This window comes from Aptenodytes patagonicus, chromosome 29, assembly GCF_965638725.1.
Source record: "Aptenodytes patagonicus chromosome 29, bAptPat1.pri.cur, whole genome shotgun sequence".
In the NCBI taxonomy this organism is placed as follows: domain Eukaryota; kingdom Metazoa; phylum Chordata; class Aves; order Sphenisciformes; family Spheniscidae; genus Aptenodytes; species Aptenodytes patagonicus.
The window spans coordinates 1,948,708-1,967,693 of record NC_134977.1 but is presented as its reverse complement, the minus strand read 5'-3'; the positions used below and the strand labels follow the sequence as shown (position 1 = coordinate 1,967,693).

The 18,986-nt window shown below is 60.4% G+C and overlaps 2 protein-coding genes across 2 annotated transcripts in view; both read right to left on the bottom strand.

The window, feature by feature from the left end:
• LOC143171656 (transmembrane protease serine 9-like) overlaps window positions 1–9,644 on the bottom strand; it is a 29,392-nt gene extending 19,748 nt beyond the window's left edge. The window contains exons 1-6 of the mRNA XM_076360698.1: window positions 9,399–9,644; window positions 6,556–6,678; window positions 3,432–3,594; window positions 2,090–2,337; window positions 1,577–1,713; window positions 764–912 (exon numbers count right to left, since the gene is read on the bottom strand). Coding sequence (XP_076216813.1) covers window positions 764–912; window positions 1,577–1,713; window positions 2,090–2,337; window positions 3,432–3,594; window positions 6,556–6,678; window positions 9,399–9,531 — 953 coding nt within the window. The 5' untranslated portion in view covers window positions 9,532–9,644. The remainder of the gene's footprint in view (window positions 1–763; window positions 913–1,576; window positions 1,714–2,089; window positions 2,338–3,431; window positions 3,595–6,555; window positions 6,679–9,398) is intronic.
• A 4,312-nt stretch (window positions 9,645–13,956) lies between these two features.
• Window positions 13,957–18,287, bottom strand: LOC143171663 (kallikrein-11-like). The gene is made up of 6 exons (XM_076360705.1): window positions 17,875–18,287; window positions 17,395–17,453; window positions 15,708–15,855; window positions 15,087–15,340; window positions 14,602–14,738; window positions 13,957–14,302 (listed from the first exon to the last, which is right to left on the bottom strand). The coding sequence occupies exons 2-6, from the start codon at window positions 17,435–17,437 to the stop codon at window positions 14,150–14,152; spliced, it is 735 nt and encodes a 244-aa protein (XP_076216820.1). The 5' UTR covers window positions 17,438–17,453; window positions 17,875–18,287; the 3' UTR covers window positions 13,957–14,149.
• Window positions 18,288–18,986: the final 699 nt, after the last annotated feature.

Below are 18,986 nucleotides of genomic sequence, written 5' to 3'. Positions count from 1 at the left end.
CGAGGCTCCTAATCAGCGCTGCCTCCCCTCCTTGGCTGGTGTAATTAATTCATTCATTAATTGGGTAATTAATTAGGGCGGGGTCCCCACGGCCGAGGAAGCTGCCTCGAGATTTTGGGAGAAGAAAGTTCCTGGCACCGGTAGGTGTGCAGGGATTCGGCCGAGGATTAATTATCTCCATTAATTAGTCTTATTAATGAGTCCCTTTCCCCAGCGCAGGGCGGGGAGGAGGAACCCGTGTCTCGTCGCAAATGGAGAGGGGGGGGGGGTTCTCGTTAACGCTAACGAGCGGAATCCGTCTGGGTCGCTTATTAAATGGTTGTCACCGCCCCCCCCCCCCCCCCCGAATCCAGTTACCCCCCCGTCTCCCACTGACCCCCGCTCCCCGGTGCTCCCAGCGCCCCCAATTCCCGCTGCCCCCCCCCCCCCCCGCCAAATCCAGTTACCCCCCCCCGCAGAGCAGGACAGGTCTCAGGGGATGGGGGGGGGGGGGGGGGGGGTCCCCACCCATCCCTGCCCCGAACCTGGGTGCCCTGGAGACCCCAGCCGCCGCCCCCCCCCCCCCCAGACCCCGCCATGAATCCATCTCCCTGGTTTCGCCCTTTTCCTTTATTTTTCAACCCAAATGTCACCGTTTCCCAAGTGCATTCTGGGACTTTTTTTTTTTCCTCCTGCCCACCCCCCCACCCCCCCCAATAAGGGGGTGAAGTCCCTCGTGGGGGAGGTCCGGTGCGGGGGGAGGATGTGGAGCTGGAGGTCTCACTGCTTCCCGATGCATTTCCTGATCCAGGGCACGGCTCGGCAGACGTTGGAGTAGACGCCGGGTTGTCCCCGGCGCCCGCAGACGGCCATGCCCCACGAGACCACGCCTTGCAGCATCCCGTTGCACACCAACGGGCCCCCGGAGTCACCCTGTGGGGAGAAGGGCACGTGGTGGGTCTCACTTTGCGGGGGGGGGGATAGACCCACCCATCCCATAGGGGATGGGCCCCTCGACGTGCCGTGACCCATTCCCGGCTCCGTGGCTCAAGCAAAGGTCGTTGGTGGGAACCCAAACCTTGCACGGGCCCATCCACGTGCCGTGGCCCTTCCCTAGTTTTATGGGTTGGGTTGGAGGTAACGGTGGAGGAACCCAAACCTTCCACGGACCTGCCCACGTGCCAGGGCCCATCCCCAGCTCCGTGGCGCAAGTGTGAGGTAGCTGTGGGGAACCCGGACCTCACGTGAACCATCCGCGTGCCGTGGTCGTTCCCTGGTTTAATGGCTTGGGTTGGAGATAACGGCTTGGGTTGGAGATAATGGAGGAACCCGAACCTTGCACGGGCTTGTCCACCTGCCAGAGCCCATCGCCAGCTCCGTGGCTCAAAAGCATGAGGTAGTTGTGGGGAACCCAGACCTTGCGTGGCCCCATCCACGTGCCGTGGCCCTTCCCTGGTTTTCTGGCTTGGGTTGAAGGAACCCCAGGCTTGCACGGACCCATCTCGCCTGGTGTTTGAACTCAAAGCCACACCAAGACCCTCCTTTCCCCAGCAGCAACCTGGGAGGTGGCTGAAGGGACGTCACCCCCGCCTCTTACCTGGCAGGAATCGATGCCCCCCTGGGGGACACCGGCGCAGAACATGTTGGAGGTGATGGCGTTCCCGTACGCCCTGGTGCACTTGTCCTTCCCAAAGGCTTGGACGGCGGCACACTGCAAATTTTTGGGCAGCTTTGCTGCAGGACAAGGTGGGGACGGAGAGAGAAACGGTGAGAAGGGGCAGCCCTCCCCCCCCCCCCCCCCCAATGCTGAGGCCTGAGCAGACCTCATGACACTTTTGGGAGGGTTCTTTGGGAGGGGGACAATGGAGATGCCTCCCTCAGAGATGGGTCAACACAAAGGAAGACCAACCCCGAAGGGCAAACCCAAGCAGAAGTCATTCGCCGTGGGGAGCTGCTCCCTGGGCAGAGTTAGGGTGACATCAAGGAAGCCCTCAGCCCATTTTTCCCGGCTGAGAAGGCCACCTGGCCTCCCTGGCGAGCCCTCTCCCCTGCCCAATTGCCTCCCCCCCATCCCACCTCTTCCACCGAGGTCTCCATCACGAGCCAGTACCTCCGGGGGACTTGGTTGTGCCCCAGCCAGAGACGCTGCACCTCATCCCGTCCATGGGACACTTCGTGGCTAATCTGATCTTCTTGATGTTCTTGCTGAACTGAACGGGCTTGTTCAGCCTCAGGAGCATGAAGTCGTTGTCATTCTTCCGGGGGTCGTAGGCCGGATGGACCTGGAGCTTTGAAATCGACCTCACTTCCCCCGTCCCGTCCCGTAACGTGTCCGTCCCGATTAACACCTTGAGGTCCCTGCCGGGGGAAGAAGGTCAAGAAATCAGTGCTGGTCCCTCCAGAGGAGACACATAAACCCTTGGCCTCAAGGGTTGTCCGTCAAGGAGATGATCAAGACCTGTCCGTTGAAGCTTCTCCACAGGGCAGAGTTAAAGTGATATGGCCGTGGGAACACCTCATCCCGTTTCCCTTGGGGAGGAGGCCAGGAAAACAGGCTAATGCCTTGAGGATTCATGAGCCAGCTCTCCTCCAAGAGCTCTTTGATCCTCGGGTACCCTGGGGGCATCTCCCATCTCCGCGGGAAACTGTTGCGTCTCTTCACTTCAACTCCTTGACTTCATCTTCCTGACTCCAGGAGTCCCACCTGCAACATCTCGGCTACGTTGCCCTGAGCCTAACTTCTTGCCAACTTTTCTTCTGCTTTTTTTTTCATTATATTTTCATTATTTTACCCTCCAAAAGGTCTCACGGGACCTTGTGGAGAAGCTGGAGAAACTTGGCTGCGGGGGCACCTGCTCCACTTAGTGTCGTCACCTGGAAAAAGGGGGTGATGGACCTCAAAGTGGGGGGAGGTTGGCTCCCCTAAGGGTTCTTCGGTGAAGGTTGTCACCCCGCAAAGGCCACATCAGCTCCTCCAGCCTCCACGTGGAGGATGGCTGTACCTTCGTTGCCCTCTAGAGGTACCAGCACCCAGACACCAACAGCTGGAGATACCCATGCCTGGAACACCAACATCTAGAGCTACTGGCCGTGGGACACCGGATTCTGGAGGTAACATCTGGGGTACAAATATCTGGACATATCAACCTCTGGTTACCTCTGGAGGTACCCACCTCTGGAACTATCAAATCCCTGGAGGTACCAGACTCAACTTGCGGACGCCGAAATCTGAAGGTGTTCGCATCTGGAGGCACCAAACTCTGGAGATGCCAACATCTGGGGCACCTCTCTCTGGATACCACCGTTTGGAGGCCCCATCCTCTGGAAGTGCCGACATCTGGGCACTAACACCTGGAGGAGCCACCTCTCACCCTTGGTCCTTGAGGGCTCCCGGGAAAGGAGACGTTGGCTCATAGGAAGCCATGGGGCACATGAGCATGGACCCGGCTTACCTGGTCGGCTGCTTGCAGTGGGCGGCTGTCAGGACCCATTGGGCATCTATCAAGCTGCCCCCACACAGGATTTGACCCCTCTTGATGAGGGCGACTTGGAAAGGTCGCTGGTTGATGGAGCAGGGTCTCCCGCCGATGATACGGGACCCGTCCTCCTCCGGCACTGTAACACAGAGCACCAAAGGGCACCGTGAGCGCGGCGCGTGGCTGCAGCCAGCCGCGAAATCTTCCGAAGAAACCTGCCATTTTGGGTTGAAAAGAAGGCAAAGCCTTGCAAAAGGGAGTCTTTAAAAAGGTGAAGTGAAAGAGAAGAGGGGAAAGTCTCTGTTTTTCAGCCTCAAACTCCCATCGGAACAGTCAAAATCATCTTAAAAACCTAAAAATAATACTTTTTAATTTACTGAGTCACCCATCAGCCTACTGGGGTCCCACCGGGCTTTTTTTTTTTTTTTTGATGAAAAAGAGATGATTTGGGGACCAGTTGAAATCCGACCGTTCGTAGCCAAGATTGAACCAGTCCTTGAAGGTCTGTTTTCTCCTGCTGCCATTTGATGGAGCCCATGACTCCAGGACCTGACCACCCATCCCGGGCAGAGGACTGAGGCGGGAGCTGCCGCAAGGAGACCCCTGGGACCGGTCTGTCATGCCGGGTTGTGCCAATGAGCTGTCCTGGAAATCACTGCGCAGCAGGAAGTCACCGGGGGCCACTTATCTCCGCCGGTTTCGCCATGTGCCTCTGGGAGGGGCATCCGTTCCACCTCTAAGATTCCTCCCAGCCCAAAATTGGACTCCAAAAGGGAGGTGACGCACCCCTAAAAGAGCTGATTTCTTCGTCCTCGGTTGGTGAGAAAGCCTGTAGGACCAGCTCGAAAAGCCTCCTACCTCCTGGATGGCTCACGTAGCCAGGACTCCTGGTTAGGGCCAGGGTAGGAGACGGTTGCATCAACACAAGCAGGAGAAGCCCTGACACAGGGAGAAATGATAAGAGGAGTTCGCTCAGGAATGCGAGTCCTTACGTCGCTCTGGAGCCGAGATGTCTTGGTCCCGTCAGGCTGATTGAGAAGAAAGAGAGAGGGCCATCAGCTCGGTTTGGGGGTCTTTGGTCGTATCACAGAAAAAGGGTCTCACCGCTTGAAGCCCCCGCTTCTGGCATGGATCTCCCAATCTTTCAGGTCTCTGGAGGCTTCTCCCTTCGCGTTAGGTCGCTTGCAGAAGCATCTCCCTTCGCTTCAGGTGGCTGCAGCAGATGGGCGTCCGCTAGAGCTGCCCAACGTTGACGGTCCTTGGAGAGAGGGAGGGACCATTCTGAGAGGCAATCCCACCCCATCCAACGTCAGGCGTCTACAAGATGAGGTGCCCCTCCCCTTGTCAGGATATCTATGACGAATGAGGTTTGCAGGGTGACCATCTTGAGGCCGTGACCATCTTGAGGCCGTGACCACGCAGAGCTCCGCTTGGGTGTCCGCACAATGGGAGTCCAAAGCCTTGCGACGTGCTCCTGGTGTCCCTCTTGGCCTCCATCCACACCTCTGTGCAGGCAAAGCCTTTTGGGAACCTCAGGTGGCACCTCTGCCAAGGCCACTGGAGAAGACCCCTGATCCTGAGTTGTGTCCAAGTGGGAGGAGACAAGATTTTTTTTTTTTTAAAAAAAAGGATAATCAGTGCAAAAAAAGGTGGTTTTTTTCAAGAAAAAGACCTCCCTCCCACCCCCAAAACATGCAGGAGGACTTTCAAACGGGAGATATCAAGGCCTTGTTCTCTGAGATGTCCTCACGGGTGGGGGGGCTGAGTCCTCCATGCGGCGGCCTGGGGCATCCCAGTCGTTTCTGCCTATTTTGGGGGAGAAGTCGCGACTCCAAGCGTTGACCACCTTGGCGAAGACCTGTATTGATCGCGGCACGTGCAAGGTGGCTCCGGTCCATGACCTACGCAATTGCCTTCTGCCGAAGGTTGGGACATTGGAATTTACCAGTGGGACTGGTTTGTGCTGGTGGGGATTACAGCCTGTGACGGGTGGCAATGGGAGACGCCCGAGTTTCAAGCCGCCTGGAATTCGCCACTATCCGGTCCCAGCAGCGCTGCCAAAGTCAGAGGGTGGGAACCATCCCTCCTGCAAATGCTCACCGGGGAAGCAACCCTGGTCATCCCAAGGGCCGTCCTTGAGCCTTTAGAGACCAACCAGCGGGTTTAGACTCCACCAAGCTCCTTGAAGGCATCTCAGCAGCTTCCCTGAGCTCCCACGGTGGAGGGGTATCCATCAACAAAGGTCAATCAGCGGAGATGTAGGCAGTGCGAGATGGTGGATCCTGCCCTGTGATAGAATCCATCCCCTGGATTTCCAGAGGCTACTGGCAACCAGAGAGCTCCAACCAAGGCGATTGTTCCTCCATCCCAAATCATACACCTGCCTCCAAGAAAACAGTTCTTAGACAGTCACGGGGCAAATTATCCAGCCATTGTGTCTGGACACGACCTTGTTCCTTCTCCGCAGGACCTGGGCGTTTCGGATTCAGCTCTGGGGACACAGAGTTGGGTTAAGAGGCGCCGAGATCAGGTCAGATCCGAGGTCTTTGCAACCAACAGTCCGAAATCACGGGACTCCTCTTTCCACCCTAACTGAGACCCATCCATTCGGGTTCTCCTTTGGCAGAGCATCATTTTGGAGGCCAGAAGAAAGGAAGGGGATGTTCCCAACAGGATTAAGTCTCTCCTTTTTTTGCCTCACCCCGGGGGACTCTTTTGTCTCCTCCTTTTTGCAGCTGTAACAGAAATCCCCGTACGAACTTCCAGAGGAGGGAAAGAAGTTATCCCGGAGATCCCGGCGCCTCCAACGGGATGTGGGAATTCTCCTCTGCATCTCTTTCAGGGCCATTTCTCCACGTCAAGGGGGTTGTTTTATCTCAGCTCGAAACCAAAACAGGTTTCGAAACTGTCGGGCCTTGCCCAAACCTTCCTGTCAGCAAGATTCCCATGAGCCAAGAGAAGGCATCTCCTCATCCCATGCCATGCCACGCCATCCCATGCCACGCCATCCCATCCCGTCGGACACATTCCCCTACAAGGTGCCCATGAAACACCCGCGGTGTCTCCATCCCCCCCCTCCTTGGCCACTAGTTTGACTTACGCTCATCGCCTTCGTTGCCCTTCACCTCAGCTCGTGCTGGCGGCGGGGTGGTCAGCAACAGTCCGGCTGCGAGGATGAAGATGGGGATGGAGCCGAAGGCCCCGTGCCCGTCACGAGCCATTCCTGGGACAGAGAAACCAAACTGGATCAGCCCCGGGGCTGCAGGAGAGCGGCCGGTGCCACGTGAGGGCTACGAGGAAGGTCCTCAGTGGTGTCCTTCTGCCTCCCGCGTGGGATGGAGGCGATGTGACCGAGATGCTGGTGGTGTTTTGGGGCACCTTCACCCTTACAGACCTCGGGGTGGTCTCGGTCCTTCTTCTCCACCCTGTTTCAGCTGAGTTCAGCTCTCCGGTGGCACCAAATCCACCTGCATGAGCTCAGGAAGGATCACCTCCCTCCCGATCTTGGTGAAACCGGGAGATCCGAGCTAAACTGGGATACGGAGGGCGTTCCCAACCAAACCCATCCAAAACAGAGCCACCACGTGGGCTGAGCGCGTGGGGATGGACGGATCCGACCCGTGGGAAACATCCACCAAGAGATGGGGAACCCCCGGATGCCTGGTTCCCACACCACCCCGCAGCATCCATCCCTCGGAGGAACGTCCGTGGTCCTGGCCACGGGGATGGACTCACCTGCCAGAGGAGAAGGACGGGGCCGGCTCGGCACGTCGGGAAGCCAAGAGCCGGTGGCTTGGGCATATTTATACCCGGGGTGAAAAGTAGGCCGTGTCTCTGGCGGGGTGAGTCAAGAGCGGTTGGGCGACGGGTCCACACGGCAGCGGGGCGAGCGTGGCCTGTGGGTGTCTCCCCGGCCCCGCAGGTGATTACCGCTTTGATGTCCCAGAGGAAACGCCGCTGGGCTCCTCAGCAAAGGGGAAACGCCCGCTCCTCCCATTGTCAGAGCCGCCCCGGACACGGGGGTGAGGAGTCCCAAAAACAGCCGGCCCGGGCGGACCAGCTGGCTCACCCCTCCCTGCATCCTGCTGGGGGGTCGAGGGGGGGGGGGGGGGGGGGGTCCCAATCGAGGTGTTGGGGTGCCGGGGTGCTGACCCGGCCCCTGGGCGTTGTGAAATGTAATGGTGCTGCCTCCTGCCTGTCCTCTGCCCGTCCTGCCGGCTGCCCATCCGGCTGTAAGGCTGCCTAGCTGCCCGTCTGTCCAGCTGCCCGTCTGTCCAGCTGCCTGTCTGTCCAGCCGCCTGTCTGGCTGGCCGTCCTCCCGTCCATCTGGCTGTGGGTCTGCCTGGCCAGCTGTCCACTCGCCTGCCCATCCATCCGTCTGTCTGTCTGCTGATCCCGTTGTCTACCCATCTGTCCATCCCTCTGTTCATCCATCCGTCTATCTGCCCATCCATCCATCCATCCGTCTGTCTGTCTGTCTGTCTGCTGATCCGGCTGTCTACTTGTCTGTCCATCCATCTGTCCATCTGTCCACCTATATGCCCTGCCATCTGTCTGTCTGTCCAAGCAACTGTCAGTCTGTCTGGATATCTGTCCATCCATCTGTCCGTCTGTCCTCCCACCTGCCTGTCCATCCATCTATCTCCATGTCCACCTGTCCACCTGACTGTAAGTCTGGCCGTCCATCTGTCCGCCCACCTGTCTCCCTGTCTGGCCATCCGCCTGGGCAGCCGACTGTAAGTCTGTCCATCTGTCTGCCCGTCCAGCTGTCTGTCCCCCATCCATCCATCTACCTTTCCCTCCATCCAACTGTAAGTCTGTCTGTCCATCTATCTGGCCATTTGCCCATCCGTCCGTCCGTCCGTCCATCCATCCGTCCGTCCGTCCGTCCACCTGTCCTCCTGACTGCATGTCTGCCTTTCCAACAGCCTCTCTGTCCATCTCTCTGTCCCATCTGTCCAGCCAGATGTTTCACTGTCCATCTGTCCATCTGTTTGTCCATCAGCCCATCCGTCCGTCCATCTGCAATCGGCCAGTCTATCCACTCACACCTCTGTCCCTTCATCTCTACCTCTATCTGCCTAGCTCTGCCCATCTCTGTCCGTCTGTCCATCCGTCTGTATAGCCGTCTCTCTGTCTGACTGTCTTTCCAGCGAGCTGGATAGCTGTCTGTCCATCTGTCCTCCTATCTATCCGTCCGTCCGTCCGTCTATTGATCCATTCCTTCATCCATCCCTCCATCTATCTCTCCGTCCGTCTGTCCATCCCTCCATCTATCTCTCCATCCGTCTGTCCATCCCTCCATCTGTCCATCTATCTACCCACCCGTCTAGCTGTCCCTCCATCTCCTCCGCCCATCTATCCATCCGCCCTCATCGCGCACACGAGCGCACTAGAAGCCAGGTAGACATCACGCTACACACGCGCGTGTGCGCACGCTCCCCCCTGCGCGTGTGCACGCGTGTGCGAGGACGCGGGGTGGCTTCTGCAAAGGGAGCACGCGTGTGTGTTCCCAGCCCCGGATGCCACCTCCAAGGAGGGACCCTCGTGGCTCCAGGGTGAGGGACGCGGCCCCTGGAGGACATCACTGGACCGGAGGTCCCCAGGGACACGCATGCCACCCGGCGCCAGCTGCACGTCCCCGATGAGTAACGTCGCAGATGTGGGTGAGCGATGGGTGAGGCCACGTCCCGCTGCCAACCCAGCTGAGCCCTGCGAGTCGCTTCTGGTGAGTCAAGGGGCCACCGGGGATGTCCCCCCAGCCGGACACTATCCCCAACCCCCGGAGGTGCGTCACCTCCCCTTCCTTGCTCCCCGAGCCCCAACGGCACGGGGGTCTGGAGGGTCTCCAAGGTGGGAGGTGACCACCCTGTGCCCAGAGAGGATGACCCAGGTGCAATCACTGTCACCCACCATCCCCAGGGCCACCTGGAGCATCTTCACCTGGGGCAGCAGCAGCAGCTGAGGACCCCGGCGTCTCCCGGCCCTTCCTGGGGCGGGTTTCGCGTGTGTGCCAGGGCGTGAGCCAGGCGCCGGGTGGACGGGGTGGGTGACCCGAAATTCCTGCTGAGCTCATCAGCGGTTGCCAGCCCCTGGTATCTCTTTCCGGGAGGTTCAAGCCATCTTCACCGATGGTTGTCCTCCCCTGGGAGAGCCGTGATTGAGCTCCGGCACGTCCTGCGGCGAGAAGGTCCTGAAAGGATTTTAGGCATCGATGGGTCCTCCAAAGCCACCCCAGCCCGGCCATCCTTGATGCTGGTGGGAACAGAGCTGCAACGTGGGTGCAGGAGCTCCAGGGGTGGTGTGAAGGCACCTCTGTACCTCTTCAACGGCCCCTTTGGCAGGGCCGGGAGAGGAGATGAGGCTGGGAGCAGCTCAAGGCAATTAACAGCCTGACGAGCAATTAAGGGTGGAGAAGCCCAGGAGCTGAGTCCTGACGAAAGGAAAGACCGGGCTGGGATGAATCACGGTTTGGAGATGCTGATCTCGCTCTCTGCTGGTGGCAAGAGGAAGCCTGGGGCTGGGTTTGGTCCTAAACCTGGAGGTGAAGCTGGAACTCTTAGAATGGCAACTGTCCCAGCAGATCCATGTAGATCTGGTCTGTGGAGATCCTCACTGAAGAGGTTGTGGCCTTGGGGAGCTCATCTGTGGAGGCCTGGCCCATGAAGATCTCACCTACCAGGATGCCATCCAGTGGAGATCCCATCCCATGGAGGTCTGGTCCATGGAGACCTCATCCACCACTTTCCTGTTCATGGTCACCTTCTCCCACGGAGATGTGGTCCACAAAGATCCCGTCCACCAGGATCCCGTCCACCAGGATCCCAGCCCACGGAGGTCTGGTCCACTGAGATCCCAATCCCTGAAGATCTGGTCCATGGAAATCCCATCCATGGAGGCATGGTCCATGTTGATCTCAGCTCCACGGATCCCGTCTGTGGAGATCTTGTCCGTGGAGCGGTCAGCTGCGGAGTTCATCTGTGGATATCCCATCCATGGGGATCCCTTCTGCAGAGCACCTGGGCCGTGGTGATTCAGGTGGAGAGACGTGGTGGGCAGAGATCTCATTCACTGGGATCCTGTCCGTTGAGATGCCACCCATGAAGAGATAAGACATGGTGTTCCAGGGCCGTGGAGGTCAATTCCGCAAGGCTTCCAACCACGGGGATCCCGTCCTGGGGATCCTGTCTGTGGGGATCTACCCCACAGATACCATCAGCCGTGGAGATCTGGTCCGCAGAGGTCCCATCCGTGGGGATCCCATCCATGGGGATCCGCTCTACAGACATCGTTGGCCAGGAAGGTCCACAGAGATCCCATCCAGGAGGATCCCTGATCCCCTGGAGACACGAGGGGACTGGGATACTTTGCAAGGTGACATGGAGGCTCCCAAGGGGAACAGAGATCCTGGGTGGGGACAGGGGACACGAGAGGTCATGGGGGCACACGAGGTACCCAAGGGGACATGAAGGGACATGGGGGGCATGGGAGGGGACACGGGGCACATGAGGAGACAGGGAGCTCATGAGGGGACGTGGGGCACATGAGGGGACACGGGGGCATGTTTGGGGACGTGAGAGCACAAGAAGACACGAGGGGATGGGGGTGGACATGGGGGGGCCCATGAGGGAAGATGGGGGCGTATGGGGGGATCATGAGGGGACATGGGGAGACCCAAGGGGACAGGGGAGCACACGAGGGGACAGGGGAGCATAAGAAGGGACATGAGGGGACACAGGGGAACCATGAAGGGACACGAGGGCACATGGGGGCACATGGAGGGGTCATGAGGGGACAGGGGAGCACATGAGGGGGACACAGGCACGAGGGGACGTGGTGGGACATAGGGGGCCATGAGGGGACATAGGGGAACATGAAGGGACATGGGGGGATGTGGGGGACCCAGGAGCCCACAGGGGGACTTGGGGGGGGGGGGGCACATGAGGAGACATGAGGCACACAAAGGGATAAGAGGTGACATGGAGAAACACGAGGGGACACGAGGGGATGTGGGGACACAGAAGGGGACACGGGGGCACGAGCAGGGACATGGGGGGACCCATGGGGGAGCACACGAGGGGCTCCAGAGCCCCACGGAGATGGGGGGGGGGGGGGCGATGACATTAGCATAGCGCTGGGGGCTGGGGCTGGGTCCAACCAGTTCTCCCAGTTCCTCAGGTCCCATCTCGGTGGTGTAATTAGTGCTAATTACCTAATTACCCTGCGGGCCCAGGCAGAGCCAGCCTGGGCCTGCCACCCACTGCCAGGGCCACCCAGGACCTCCTGGGCCACCTGCCAGCTTACAGTGGTGGTGGTGGGGGGACGACATGCCACCCCCCATCCCTGTTCCCTGTCTCCTCACAGCCCTGGGAGCGCTGTGTCCAGGGTGGCCCTGCGTGACACAAGAGGTGGCAGTGTCCTGGGTGACATGGTAGGTGGCCCTGGTTGACACGTGGGGTGGCAGCACCGTGGGTGGTAGTGCCCTGGGTGACACAAGGGGGTGGCAGTGCCCTGGGTGACCCGGGAGCGGGGTGGTGGTGGCCCTGGGTGACACATGGGCTGGCAGCAACATGGGTGGCAGTGCCCTGGGTGACACAGGGGGTGGCTCAGGGGACACGGGTGACACAGGAGTGGTGTTGTCGGGTGCCAGTGGTGTCAGTTTCTTGGATGCGGTGGCAGTGGCCGTGCTCCAGCTGTTCCTGGCATGGTTCAATGTTACCTCCACGGACATGGTGTCTTTCCAGACCCCATGGACCTGGCTGTGCCACCTACACCTCCATGAACATCTTGGCTTGACCCCCAAGGGCTGCATTGACCAGACCTCCACGGCCTTGTTGTGTAGACCCCAACAATGTGACGACCAACCCTCCATGGGCACAGGGGGTAGACCTCATTAGACCTCCATAGACATGTTAGGTAGACCCCGATGGATGCCTTGACTGTGCCTTCGTAAACACACTGATAGATTCCAGTGGACCTGTTGACTAGATCTCCATGGACATATTGACCAGACCTCCGGGAACATGTTGACCAGAGCTCCACGGACACGTTGACCAGAGCTCCATGAACACGTTGACCAGACCTCCATGAACACGTTGACCAGACCTCCATGAACATGTTGACCAGACCTCCATGGACACGTTGCCCAGACCTCCATGGACACGTTAATGAGAGCCCAATAGGCACTTTGACCAGCCCTCCATGGATGATGAACGAGCTGGAGTTGCCTGTGCTAGGGCCCAATGTGGCAGCCCACCACAGCTGATGGCCACCAACGTGGGACCCTCCAAGTCAAACCTTCATGGGATGCTGAAAGGTGGTTGAACCTTCCTGTGAAATGCTGAGCATTCACGGGAATGACCACCGTTGGCCCCAGCAGTGACGGGCAATTGCTCCTCCACCTCCCTGGGGATTTGGACCTGGACCAAAACCTCTTTCCCCACCGTCGCGGCCAGACAAGGCCCACACCCTCCAACGCGCCGGGCCTCAGCCACGTGGGGGAAGAGGGAGGGTGACACCTTGCGCAAGGTGACCGGCGTCGCTCCCTGTCCCGCTCAGCCACGGGGGACGACACGTGATGGTCTGACCTTGCCAGGTCTCCTCTTGCACCGGGGAAGACATCGAGGTGCTTCTGCAGCCCACCAACCCCGCTGCCATGTCCTGTAGACACGCCATGGTGAAGCCGGGCTGGCACTGCTCTCCATCCCACCCCACCACCAAGATGGGACCATGATGACCCCATGGAGGAGAAAAAATCCCACCCCCTCCTGCAAAATAGAGGCCTCAGCTCCATGTGAACAGGTAAATTTGGCCTCCAGCAGATGATTTCTTCCCGCTCGCGAGCCAGCGTGGATGTTCCCCGTCGGGGAGGCAAAACAGCCCTGATCTGCTGCCAGGTTACCCCAGGTGGGGCAATTTGGCCCCTTCTGCTCCCGCTGAGTCACAGGACATTTCTCCCCTCTGGGGGACGGGAAGTCCTCCCCGGGTCACACGTTGGCCCATGGAGATGGGGCTGGAATGGAAGCACCAAGAAGGAGCGTCTGGCTCCGGGGCATTGCAAGGGTTTGTTGCTCTTATGGGGGGGACACCAAGCTGGATTTTTGTCCCCTCGTGGGGGTGCGAAGAGCCCTGCGTGACCCCAAAACAGCCAACAGATCTGCCCCACGGTGGGGACAACAGGCCTGCCCCATGGCGGGGTCAACAGGCCTACCTACGGTAGGGTCAACAGGTCCACTGCAGTGGGGTCAACAGGTCTAACTCACGGTGGGGCCAACAGATCTGCCCCACGGTGGGGTCGACAGGTCTACCTGTAGCAGGGTCAACGGGTCTACCCCATGGCCAGGGCAACGCCCATGGTGGAGTCAACAGGTCAACCCCATGACAAGGCCAACAGGTCTACGCCGAAGATGGTGAGCTGGGTCTTCTCCTGCCCCTCTGAGATCTGGGGCAACTCAGGGCACCTTGACCTCCCAGAGCTGTGCTCCACCCGTTAAAGACATGGTGAAAAGCCACGTCAAAAACCTTTATTCATCGACATCGCAACAGGGCCCCGTGGTCAACCCCTGCCCCCCTATCCCCAGGGCATGCGCCCCAGTGCTCGGACCGGCCGGCTCTGGGGACCTTCATCAGGGAGGAGGAGCCGTGGGGTCCATCCCGTGGCCGTTGGGGCTGGGGATGGACTGGGGAGGGGGGGCTCAGTTCCTTCTCATGGTGTCCTGGAGCCACTGGGTGTATTTGCAGAGGTTGACGTAGACGCCGGGTTTCTTGGGGTCCCCGCAGATGCCCGGGCCCCAAGAGACGATACCCTGGAGCCGCCCGTCACACATGAGGGGTCCCCCGGAGTCACCCTGATGAGGCAAGAGGGGTGGCGTGTGGGGGGTTCTGGGACTCATGGCCCACCCCAAAGAATCACCCCAAATCTGGGGCCCTTTCAGGGCTGGCCTGGCATCTCCACCCACAAAATCCCACCAAGGACATGCTCTCCTCTCCCCCCCACCCCGAGTGACATCGTCGCACCTCCCACCCTGCATACCCAAATCCCCTCTAGGTGCTGCCAGCTGCACCGAATTGTGCCCGTTCTCAGCCAAAAACCTTCCCTCATGGGACTTCATCCAGGGGTCCCCGAACAGCCGGACCCTGCACCCACCTGGCAGGAGTCAGCCCGACTGCGCGACTCGCCCGCGCACACCATGTTGGTGGTGATGGAGCTGGGGTAGATGAGCCGGCACTGCTCTTCCGAGACGATGGTGACCTTGGCGCAGTGGAGGTCCTCAGGGAAGGTGACTGCGGGTGATGGAGAGCATGAGGTCACTCGGGGGGGACGCACCAAGTGCCGGTCCAGCCCGGACCCAGCTTGGACCTCTTGTCCTCTTTGCCCTGGAGCTCATCTCCCCTCTTCTTCTTGTTGGCACCGAGCAGGAGCTCCAAGGCTTCCCGGTGTCCTGACCAGGTCACCCGGACGCCTGGGTTCCCTCAGGGGTCAAGGGTGCCTGAGGGTTAGAGTGGGACCAACGGGACTGGGAGGGGGGCTTTGGGGGAGCCCGGACACCTGGGTCCCTGGGGAGGGGACACACATCTAGGGGTTATCAGTGCACCCCAGATGTCTGGGTCCCCAGGTGACCCACTTCGTACCTTCAGGGCTGGTGGTGGACCCCCAGCCTGAGATCTGGCAGGTCTTGCCGGGCACGGGGCAGTGGGAGGCCAGTGGCAGCGGCTTCACCTGCTTGTTGACGTGGACAGGCAGGAGGAACTTGATGAGCATCAGGTCGCCGTCCTTGTTGGTCTCATTGTAGCGCGGGTACTTGAAGACCTTGGCCGAGAGCCGCCACTGCTCGGTGCCACCTGAGTCCTTCTGGCTCTGGCCCCCCAGCCGCACGCTGATGAAGCTGATGAAGCCAAAGGCATCAGGGTTGGTGGTGTCAGGGGGGGTCCACGTTGGACGCAGGGGGCCACGGGGACCCACACAAAGCAGGGGCAGAGTCAGAGCCGTGGTCCCAGAGGGTGGTGATAAGGGCAGAAGCAGCAAAAGCCGAAAAGGGCAGAATTAAGGTTACGGCTTCCCAAAAAAAGGGCAGAGTTTACGTTATACACGGGCAGAAAAGGGGCAGAGTGAAGCCCACTGAGATGCCATCAACCCTCCCAACCTGCTTGGCTGGAAAGCAGGACCGCCGGTGCCACCTGGACCAATTCCTGGTTGGCCTCAGCCCATCGACACCAAACCCGCCGGGCACCGCTGCCCCCACGGCCTCCTACCCCGGGACGTGGCAGTGGGCGGCCGTCAGCACCCAGTTCTTGTCCACCAGCGTCCCCCCGCAGATGAACTTCTCGCCTTTGAAGAGGGCAGCCTGCCAGGGCAGGTCGCAGGAGGTCCCCTCAATCACCCACAGGACATTCCTCGAGGCTGTGGGGACAAAGGGACACGGCACAGGGGACACAGATGGTCTGGAACCCTCGCTGATGTCACCCGCCGCAGGGACATGGGACACGGGTAGGCTGGGACCCTCTGGTGTGACATGACCGCCCCTGGTGGCCCCATCCCCGTGTCCCCTGAGTCCCGGACAAGGAGGTGAATCAGTGGTGGAAGAGGCCAGTCCAGCTTGGGAGAGACCAGGAGGTCAAAGGGGTGGACAGGGGGCACCTGGGACAGATGGGGGTCCCTGGGGTGAATGGGGGGAGGTCCCGTGGGTGGACATGGGGCCCCATGTGGGGCAGACATGGGGGTCTCACAGGTGAACGTGGGGCCCATGGGGTGGGCATGAGCACCCCTGGGGCAGATGTGGGGCACCCACGCCAGACACGGAGGGTCGCATGGGTGGATGTGGGTTCTCAGGTATGGTTGGGGAACACCCAAGGTGGGTGTGGGGCAGTCCCACGAGGAGGTGTGGGGTGCCTGGGGTGGTTGAGGGACACCCGCGACAGACAAGGACCCCCAGGGTGGATTTGGTGGTCCCACAGGTAGACGTGGTACCCCTGGGGTGGACACAGGGGTCCTGCAGGTGGATGTGGGGGTCCCACAGGTGGACGCAGGACACCCAAGGTAGATGTGGGGGGTCCCACAGGTGGACATGGGGGTCCTTGAAGCAGACATGGGGCACCTAGGGCAGATGTGGGGCCCCTGGTGAAGACACAGGGGTCCCACAGGTAGATGTGGGGCATCCAAGGTTGATGTGGGGGTCCCAGAGGTGGACATGGGTCATCCAAGGTGGACGCGGGGGTCACACAGGTGGACATGGGGCATCCAAGGTGGACTTGGGGGGTCCCAGGGGTGGAAACAGGACCCCTTGGAGAAGACATGGGGGTCCCACAGCTGGACTTGGGGCATCCAAGATGGACATGAGGGTCCCACAGGTGGACATGGGTCATCCAAGGTGGACATGGGGGTCCTGTGGCAGGACCCGGGTCATCCAAGGTGGGCATGGGGGTCCCGTGTGTGGAAATGGGTCATCCAAGGTAGACATGGGGGGGGGTCCCACATGCAGACATGGGACCCCTGGGGAAGATACCCGACCCATGGGGTGGAGGTGGGGGTCCCACAGAAGGACATGGGGCATCCAGGGTGGACACGGTGGTCCCATGGGTGGACATGGGGCACCCAAGGTGGGCGTGAAGGTCCCACGGGCAGAAACGGGACTCCTTGGGGTGGATGTGGGGGTCCCATGGGTGGACATGGGGCACCCAAGGTGGGCGTGAAGGTCCCACGGGCAGAAACGGGACTCCTTGGGGTGGATGTGGGGGTCCCATGGGTGGTCATGGGGCATCCAAGGTGGACATGGGGGTCCCGTGGGAGGATGTGGGGCATCCAGGGTGGGTGTGGGGGTTCCACAGGTGGACATGGGACCTCTGGGATTGGACACAGGACCCTCCAGGGCAGACATGGGCATCCCACGAGTGGACATGGGGGTCCCACGGGTGGATACGGGGGTCCCAGGGCCTCTCCTACCTGTGGCTACCAGCGCCAGGAGCATCACGAGCAGGACCTTCATGCCGGAGGGCCGGGAGCTGCGGGGAGATGGCGAGGGGGTGACTCCGGCCCTGGGTGGCCCCTGGCAGGGTGGGGGTCAGGGTGGGGGTCGGAGTGGGAGTTGGGGCGGGGACACGGACCTTTGGGGACATGGGGTTTCAGGACAGGAGGTAAACGAGGATGGGGAGGAAGGAGGGAAGGGAGGATGGGAAAGGGAGGACGGGAAAGGAAGGAAGGGAGGACGGGAGGACAGGGAAGGGGAAGGGAAGGGAGGGGAGGAAAAGGGAGGACGAGAAAGACCAGAAGGCGAGAGGGAGGGCGGGGGAAGGGACGAGAGAAGTGAGGGAAGGCCAGGAGGTGTCCTGACTCCCCCTTGGGGCACTCCAGGGACCCCCTCCCACATCCCCCAGTGGGTGTCACCCAAACCCCCACCCCAACCCCAGGGCCCCATCTTCCTACCGAGGGCTGGCGTGGGGCCGCGCGGCCACGGGGAGGGCAGGCTCCACCCAAGCTGGTAAAGCGCCGCGGCCGCGGGCGCGTCTTCCTCCTGCCACCGCCAACTCCGGGTTTTTATCTGGGGCCGGAGGAGGAAACAGCTTCCTCCGCCTTCTCCTCTAATCCGGCCACGGCTCCGGCACCTTCCGCCAGGCTCCAGGAAACCTGTGCCATGGGGTGGCCCCACTGGGTGGGGGACTGGGCTGGGATGAGGATGGTCAAAAGGTCAACGGGATGCGGCTCTGGTGGGGTCAACCCCAAAACGTGGCTCTTTGGTACCAGAACCTGGGGCTGGACGAGGATGGTTGAGAGGACACCAGGACACATCTCCAGTAGGGTCAACCCCAAAACGTGGCTCCTCACCGGACACGGGACCTGTGGTTGGAGGACAGTTAGGAGGACACCGGGACCCAGCTCTAATGGGCTCAAACCTGAAATGCGGCTCCTCATTGGACACAGGACAAGGGCAGTCGAGAGGGCACCAGGACACGTCTCCACTGAGGTCAACCTCAAAAACGTGGCTCCTCGTTGGGTGCAAGACCTGGGGTTGCACGAGGACAGTAGAGAGGAGACTGGGACAGTCTGATGGGATCAAACCCAAAACGCGGTTCCTCGTCAGATGCAGAAACCAAGGATGGACAAGGCTGGTGGAGAAGGCACCGGGATGTGGCTCTGATGTGGTTGGACCCCAAACCGAGGCTCTTTGTTGGGTGTGGGAACCCGCAGTTAGATGAGGACAGTCCAGAGGACATCAGGACACGTATCTGGTGTGGTCAACCCCAAAATGGAGCTCCCTCTCCGGTGCAAGACAGGGAGTTGGATAAGGGTGGCTGAGAAGGCACCAGGACACGGCTCTGGTGGGACCAAACCCAAACCGTGGATCCTCATTGGACACAGGACCTCGGGTTGGATGAGGATGGTTGAGAGGGCACCAGGACACATCTCGGATGGGGTTGGACCACAAAATGTGGCTCCTCACTGGCTGTAAGACCCTGGGTTGGACGAGGATGGTTGAGGGGGCGTGTCGCTGATGGGGTTGGCCTCCAAAACATAGCTCCTTGATGGACGCGGGACCC